At 40.5% G+C, this 8,805-nt stretch overlaps 1 protein-coding gene across 1 annotated transcript; it reads left to right on the forward strand.

The window, feature by feature from the left end:
* The first annotated feature begins 295 nt into the window (after nt 1-295).
* Nucleotides 296-8,327, forward strand: LOC140732751 (uncharacterized). Its single transcript, XM_073055414.1, has 5 exons — nt 296-750; nt 2,969-3,070; nt 5,591-5,640; nt 6,380-6,517; nt 7,225-8,327. The coding sequence occupies exons 1-5, from the start codon at nt 333-335 to the stop codon at nt 7,333-7,335; spliced, it is 819 nt and encodes a 272-aa protein (XP_072911515.1). The 5' UTR covers nt 296-332; the 3' UTR covers nt 7,336-8,327.
* The last annotated feature ends 478 nt before the right edge of the window (nt 8,328-8,805 follow it).

Consider the following 8,805-nt stretch of genomic DNA (forward strand, 5'->3'; position numbering starts at 1 on the left):
CAATGCCCTGATTAACAAGTAAGTGTGAATCGCAGCGCGGAACGAGTGGCCGCCTTGCTCTACCGCCCTGGAGTGGCCGGTACGGGAAAACTTGCGCCCCACGTTGCTACTTCAATGGGTGAAAGCTACTTTCAGAAAGCAGGTCAACAGCTCTTTGAACTTCATATGAACTTATTTAGCAGCGGAGATCTCTGCAGTGCTCCAGAATCGGCGGAAACCACATCCGCCCCAACACTTTAGAAGCAGAATAGTAATCGGTGCTTCAAACTCTGGTAACTCAATCACACCTCAGCAATTCCAGCACTAACAGCCTCCGGTACAGTCTCGTAAGCATGAATCTTGTTATATTTATATCAGTATATGTATCTACTTTCTGCACAGGCTGGTCACAAAGTGTCACTGAAGGGATTCGTGTTCACCAAACCCCCAGTTATCTCACAGTGCCCGAAGGGGGGAGGGCGAATCTGACCTGCAACTTTTCTGCGGATAACATTCTCGACTTTACAATCAACTGGCTTCATCGATCAGAAAAGTCAACGAATCAAACATACGTAATTTACATGAACAACACAAGCAAAAACCTTTCTACCAAGATGGAAACTACTAAAGAGCAAAGCATAATCAGAAGCGAGTTATCAATAAATAATCTTCAGCAAGAAGACAGCGGCACATATTACTGTGAACTGATGACTCTAAATCCACCATCCACTGAGGGTGTATTGGGCAACGGAAGCCGGTTGATAGTGACAGGTAGGATTTATGATTAAGTTTATACATGTGGAACTATACTGTATTCGGATTTTATTGAAATTGAACTTGCATTCACAATTACATGTTTATCAGCGACGTAAAGATTCAATTGAACAGCGGACTGAGTTCATGATCTCAAAATTTAAAAAAAGCTGGAGCTGCCACGGATCAACAGTACCAGGTCGGGATTTGGGGAGGAGGACTTGTGTGAAGGGATGTCGGCTGAATGGCTCGCACCGATCTTTCCCGAGTGTCAGTAAAGGGTGTTGAGGTGCACCAGGATGTAGGGAGGTGAAGGCAGCAGCTAGCTCGGCCATACAGCCAGATCCGAGAGACACAGTCCTTCTGCAACAGTAAAGCCTGGCCAGCATTTCCAAATCAGCTGCCATCCGTCAAAAGCAAAGCAGGCACCTGGGGAGACGGAAGCGAACGGAACAAAGTATAGGTGTGTTCCACTTTCAAGCAGTTTTTCAGAATTAATGTAGCTAACTTAAAAATATCTGGCTTCAGCTCTACTGTATTTAAGTAATTAGCATTAATGCGTGTGGAAGATCTGGGTCAAGTTGGGCGCACCAATTTGACCTAAACATTGCAACCTAGTCGGTAAATTTACCAGTCGAGGCCACTTTTTGTTCCCTCTGAGCCGCGCGAGTGCGTGGCCGCACAGTACAAGCAATGCCCCCGCGCACGGCGTCTTTGTCGCTGCGCTGCTGGAATAAAGACAGCAGAGAAAATATTTACGAAACATGGAGGGTTTTTTCTTTGTCGTACCGTATTTCATGATACCAATTCAATTATTAAATAAAATCAAAAGTATGAGATTTTTCGATGTTCATTTTAAATATTCACAGGTGTCACGCAGATTTCAGGCCGTGTTAAAAATTTCCTGCTCAGAGCAATGGCTGATCGGCGCAGCTGTAAGCCAAAATAGAGGGAGCGTTCGTCAAAGTAAATTTATTATCGAAGTGCGTATGTATCACTACAGCTGTCTTGAGATTCATTTTCCTGCTGGGAATTTCAGGAAAATAAAGAAATATATTAGAATTTATGAAAAACTCTACATAAAGACTAACAAATCAATGTGCAAAATAGGCAAATAACTTCTCTCCTACATGTAATTTATTCTTCTCATAGGTATATTCAATCAGAGTTTCTTATTCTTCTTAAGCTCATCACCCCATACTGTGGCACAAACTGCCGAGAGAAGCTCGCCAGAGTCTTTCTGAAGTTATCCCCAGGTGTAGACAATCTTACCTCTTCTAAACGAAGATCTTTCCTTTCCCAGGGATGAACTCTTCGGAGCTTAGTTTGTGTTCCTCTAGCTGTAATTTCTTTATGGAATGGGGTTGCTAGCCCCATATCCATTCCTCCTCTTTTTGCAGTTCAATCAGAGCTTGTGTCATTTTTGATCGGTGTGAGGATATCGAATGTCAGCGGTACTCTTATGCCTGGAAATGAAGACCATTGCAGATCAGATAACTGGACCGGCGATCTCTTGACGAAAAGGGTGGATGACTGCCTTCAAATCTTTGCATAAAGTAAACACAATCGCTTTGAATCGTCCTAATTTTTCTCGAACCTTCTGCTTTTACATTTACATTTTCTGTAAGTCGTCGCACAATTGATTCACAGAGTTGCAAAAGCAGGCAATAGCATAAACCGGGACATCTGTACATATGGTGATTTAAAGAAATGAACGCAGGAAATCTGAGATAAAACATAAAATAAATGAGTGCAGTCAGCAGGTCATGCAACAAATGTTACTAAACTATATATCTCTACTCTAATATTTTATTTATCTAATTCTATAACAGGTGTCAGATAAAATGCCAGTTCTGTGTGTTGACGCCATGCACACAGAACCTGAAATACTAACGTGCGGTTAGCAATTATCATTTCTCAGAATTCAGGAAACTCGCTCCTGGACCTTTTAAAAATAGATGTCATCTGTTGTATTTTAATAAAAAACACTTCTGCTAAGAACAGAAATTCACCCCAAGAAAGACCCAGACTTTTAATTAAATTCATTTGCTGTGAGTTACACAGTATTGTGAAGAGATCTCAAAATATTGTGGTTCATCTCGCTGCGATAATAGCAAGATCGATTTAGTTGATCTTTTAAAAAAATTATATTTGTTAATTATATTTATTGAAGTAAATATAGTTTCCTATGATGGTTACAATAATAATAGTTATCATTATCTTCATTCTTGATAAGGATCCGATTTCCCGACGAACAAACGTCAATACCTTTATTTGCTGATGGGCGTGCTCCTACTGGTTATTTTCCTTTTAGTCGCAAGGCGTTGGAATGCGAAACGTGAGTATTGCACGCGCAATTTTCGCTGTAAATAACCAATATAGACTTTCTATAGTAGTAGATTTTTAACAAAATGTTACGTTAAAATGGACACGATTGGCGGTCGGTTTCAAATAATGATCGTGAATCCGAGAAATGTACAGGACAAAGGAGCCCACGTGGCGCATCTTATCCGTCCTGGAGTGTGTTTAAATACGGCAATTACCTGTATGGAAGGGCGTAACACTGCAGTGATTTTAAAATCAACTCTGAGAAAATATCAGTATGATAAATCAGTCGCACCTTTTCTTTTACTGATCCGAGATAGAATGTTAAAAGAATTCCTCCATTTATCCTCATGTCGGTACTTAATACCTTTACTCCAGTAATCAACATTTCCCTAATTGTATCACACTCTATGTTTTGGCTTTACTCAAATATACAATAGTCGCTAACGTTCGTAATAACACTGAAGAAGTCCTATAGTCCTAACTGATCGGATGGTTTGTTATTTAAATTTTAGTTTCCTTGTTTCTTTGTTTTCTGCTTCCGGCTACTCAGTTCATATTTGCTTACTTTACATTGCGCAATGTCCTTCAGGACTTTAAGAATTAGCTGTTGATCATGCTTGAAATGTAACATATGAGACCGAATATCACCAGTAAAATGTTCTCAACACTGCCCCACGCATAGTTTGGGGAAATAAAGAGTAAACCGTTATCCCTTAAATTTATTTGTATTAATGACCGATATCACTTCCATGTTTATAACAGTGTTGCTAGATTCCATGGCCTTTCCCCTGATATGTTCACTGATGTTGTCCCCGTGAAGTGAGTGCCTACTATTCTGTGCAGATATCCGTGATTCAGCACCTAAATAAAACGGAATCCTTTTGTGGTCTACGCTCTTCATGTTCCTGCACCAATAGGGTCATGTAGTATGATTCACGTTGAATTCTGCCTTTCATCGTTAGGCCACTTACCCCAACATCCAGTACCCCATAGATTCAGGGTGTGTCAGACTGAGTTAACATTACTAATGTGAAAAGTAGTATGTGATTATCCAGCGTACACGGAATTGAGTGGAGCACAAACACGGAGGATGTGTACAAGGGCCAGAATCGTCTCTATTTCCTAAGGAGACTGAGGTCTTTTGGAGTGTGCAGGCTTCTCCTTCACATGTTCTACCAGTCTGGTGTTGTCCGTACCATCCTCTATGCTAGGCAATAGCATTAGCGCGGGTGATGCCAACAGGCTCAATAAGCTGATTAGAAAGGCGGGATCTGTTATAGGAGTCAAGCTGTACACACTGGAGGCTGTAATAGAACAAAGGCCCTACAGAAATTCCTGGCATTTCTGGACAACGTTTCTCACCCTATGCATGCCATTTTCTCTGAACAGAGGAGCTCTTTTAGTAATAGACTAAGACAATTGCGCTGCCCCAAAGAAAACTACATGAGGCCATTCTTACCCCCAGCCATTAGGCTCTATAATGATTTAACCTATAGACGGGGAAGCGATGACCTCCTCCTGTTAGAGTGTTTGAGGTTACTTTTTATATACTTTGTGCTTCTCTTGTAATATTTATATCTGCGCACTTGCAAAGCTACTGTGACACTGTAATATCCTTTGGGATCAATAAAGTATCTATCTAATTAGCCTCAGTAATATGATATATTCTGGGATAATCTACTCTATTGCTGCATATAACGTTACACGATTTAGAACATAGAACTGTTGCAATGCAACGCGGTGAATGAAGCGAACCCAAGTGCAGGACATGGACACGGAGATTGAGTTTGGATGCTTACATGGGCATAAACGCCGAACAGCAAACAGGAGGGATCTTGACATGGAGACCTGATACAGAGCCTTGACTCAGAGAAATGGAGTCTCATGGGTAACCCTTGAAACTGGAGCTAAACTTAGAACAAACGGTTCTAAGCAGTCAAGAACCATAGTTATCTCACAGGGGGGAAAAAACACAACAACGATCTGGCGACTAATGGTTGTTATGCCAGGGTTCTTATGCTGCAGGTCTGGATAGAAACCAGGTGTGTCGTCATCAAAGAGAATTAGCAGTAAATGGGAAGTTAATGGTCAGAATCAAGGCATAATCAATGGAAATTAGGAGCAAGATAGGGAATTAACAATCGGGACCATGACAAGAACACAGTACAAACTCCTCGGCCCTCAATGTCATCCCGACCTTTAACCCTACTCTCCGCTGCGGTAGGGTTATTTCTCAGTAAATATCAGTCAATTTAGTGTGTGTTACAATCTATTGCACTCAAACGCTTACTACTATTTGATACATTAATATGCTTTTCTTGCACACATTTTATGCTTCATTCGTGCTTCATAATGTACAGAATTATGAATAGCTTTGATTCTCTTGTATCTCCATGGCCAATCTAGAGTTATGAAACATGAAAATGCTTACATGTTAGAATTATGTTTTTAGTGAAGGATAAGTGTAATTGCATTTGCAGTCTTGGCATAATGTTACTTAGAAATCTCCTTGGTTATTTTGTAATTTCAGAAATTCAGGCAATTGTGCATGGTGATTCAGTTCCTGCAACAACTCAAGAGGTACTGTTTAACACAATCATGTCACTTTGTACACTATGCATTTTTGTGTAAACAAAATGCCATATCTGTACTTCACAAAACAAGGATCATTAGTTGGTTTTCTTCAGTCTTTTAGCTGTTTTCAGTCATTTTTGGAAATATGGCATATTCATTAAAAGCAGCATGATATTTGAATTAACTCCAAAATATCTGCTTGGAACATTTATGTTTTGGTATACTAAGTCGATGGTCAATGTTAACGTCTGATAGGAGAAACACAAACTGAAAAACAAGACAGCAAATAGACCGGACAAGTGATATTGTCAACATCAGTTTGGAGAAAACACACTTTTGAGGACTTAACCAGGCTACAGAATAATTTCTATGACATCTTGTTTGAAGAGAAGGGGTTTGTTGATAATCTGGTAATTAGGTAGAATTAAGGGAAAGGCAATAATATGGCAAAAAGTTATATAAAGTTAGACAGTGACTGCCAAAATTTGAAATACCCGTATTAAATCAAAACAAAAAAAAAACAAGATAAGTACAAGGCATAAACTAGATGTAAGAAATTGAGAAATCCTATTAAATGTATGACAGCGAACTAGTATTGAGTAACCTTTAATAAAATGTCGATTACTATTATAGCAAACAAATCTATACGGTAGACAATATATCTTCCGATAACATTTTAGACACCTCTACATTACTGGATCGCAATGTAATTAAAATGTTTATTGATTTTGTTCGTTTCTCCAAGGAAATTTCAGGACCTGAAAAATCAACGTATGCAACTTTGTCTTCTGCAACAGTGACGGAAGCCTCGTATAGCGCAGAATTGGAAGTCGTTTATTCTTATCCTGTGATAAAAAATACTACCCATACTTCAGCAGAGACGGTATGCTGTCTTACACAATAAAATATTTCAAGCAAACTGAGGAAACACAGCTAGAGATCGAGCTATGTGGGATGTACTGAACTGATAAACAATTGAGGGTTGATGTCCTGTTCAAGGTGACACAATAGCTCTTGTGGTAGAGGTGCTGCTTCACAGCTCCATCGACTCGGGTTCTGCTGCTGGACCTGCAGATTCTGGACATTCTCCCAATGACGGTGTGGGATTCCTCTGGGTGTTCTGGCCCCCTTCCGCATCCCAGGGATTAACTGGCCAGTGTAAATTGGACCCAATGTGTAGGAGAATGGAGGCATATTGGAACTGGGTATCTGAATAGGTCACAAAGAAATTAGTGGAAGAACGGGCTTCCTCTTTGTGCCGTCAGAATTGCGGCAACAAATTATGTCGCTTTGAATAATAATTATATAATTAAAGGACAAAGGACAGACATATTCTAAAGGCGAGTTAACGTTGTTTGGAAACGTGCTCCCTGCTACATTCCATAACAGACACGACACGACTAAATTGCTAGAATTTGAAAAGACTAATCAATCATCTATCTATTTATATATGGATCGATGGAGAAGTAGAGATATATATATATATCTGTGTGTGTGTGTGTGTGTGTGTGTGTGTGTGTGTGTGTGTGTGTGTGTGTGTGAGTGTGTGATAAAAGGCAATGAAACTGTCTCTATTTCCTATACCTACAGGCAGAATATGCAGCTTTGAAAATCTGTGAAGGACCCCCCAAGGCACAGAGTGGAGATGAGGATGTATCTCCTGTAGTTTACTCCCAGATGCTGCGTAAAGAGAAGATTTAGGCTGACGTTCCGACACCGTCCTTTCAGCAACTGCAACTCGCAATCACCACTTCAGACAAGAGTTTGAGCAGCAAAGCAAATAGATTCTGGGAATCTGCAATGAAATCAGAAATATCTGAAGTCGTATAGTGTGTTAGATTGTGTTACAAGCAGAGCTTGGCTGTCATCTCCCTTGCCGTGCATCGTCATATCATTTTGCATTTTAATCAGTTCGCCTTCAGCAAATCTCTGCGAACTATTTGCTGTTTTCCCCACCTTTTGCTCCGTAACACCTTAAAGCTGAATATCGGTTCTGATGAAAGGCCATGAACCTCGGTGCTTTGTTCTGTTCCTCACTCTGAAAGTACCGTTTGATAAAATGAACATGTCCAATATTCCTGATTTTATTGCAAACGCCGTAACATGACTGACCGGGCATGGGAAATTTCCAGTCCAATTTATGATTGTACTACTGTACTTCCTGACACGAATGGCGCTTGGTCTTGAAACAAACATCTGTGAAATGTGAGAGCCGGAGACTAATGTTCAATGGGGAAGGATTGTTCTACTGATTGCTGGCTGCCTCGTTGCACGGAGGTACGTCTATGTTGAAGTTTCACGTTAACTTGTAATCCGCGTCAGACAGCAACAACATTGATCTCCGTCAACATCAGGGAGACCCACCACACAGGACATACTCCCCTCTCGCTGCCGCCGCCAGGAAGAAGGAAATGGAGCCTCAAGACTCATACCACCAGGTTCAGGAGCAGTTACTATCCCTCAACCATAAGGCTCTTGAACCAAAGAGAATGATTTCACTCAGCTTCATTTGTACCATTTGCGAAATGTTCCCACGACCAATGGGCTCACTAGTCATCTCATGTTCTCGATATGTATTGTTAAATATTTATTAATTCTATTTCTTATTTTTCTATACATTTTGTTACCTTCTGCACTCTGATTGAACTCCCTAATTGAGCGGTCTCTCATTGACTCATTATGGTCATTACTCTATAGATTTATTTAGTATTATTTACGAAATGAATCTCAGGGTTGTATATTGTGACATATATGTGCATTGATAATAAATTTACTTTGAACTTTGAATTAAACACTCCCTGATTGATGAGCATATAAATTCCTGAATCCCGAGTTCCGTTGCCGACAGAAGGTGAAAATCACAAGATAAACTCCAGATGCTGAAAATCTGCGGTGAAAAAACACAGAATGCTCAGCGGGGGTTGGGGAGTAGATCCAATTGGTCCGGCAACTCGATAGCAAGAGAAACGGTCGAAGTTTCGGGTCTGCGATCCTTCGTCAGAACTGTGAGAGACTACTTCTGTGCTCCAGTCGGTAAATTTGTTCTGACCCCGCTGTCAAAGTTTAAAAACCGGAAAGCAGAATGGCAGACTTCCACTACCAGGCTCTCCGCAGTCACCAGATGCTGATAAACCTACACCCACACACCACCAATACCCTGAAACCAAAACT

Source organism: Hemitrygon akajei, chromosome 9, assembly GCF_048418815.1.
Source record: "Hemitrygon akajei chromosome 9, sHemAka1.3, whole genome shotgun sequence".
Taxonomy (NCBI): domain Eukaryota; kingdom Metazoa; phylum Chordata; class Chondrichthyes; order Myliobatiformes; family Dasyatidae; genus Hemitrygon; species Hemitrygon akajei.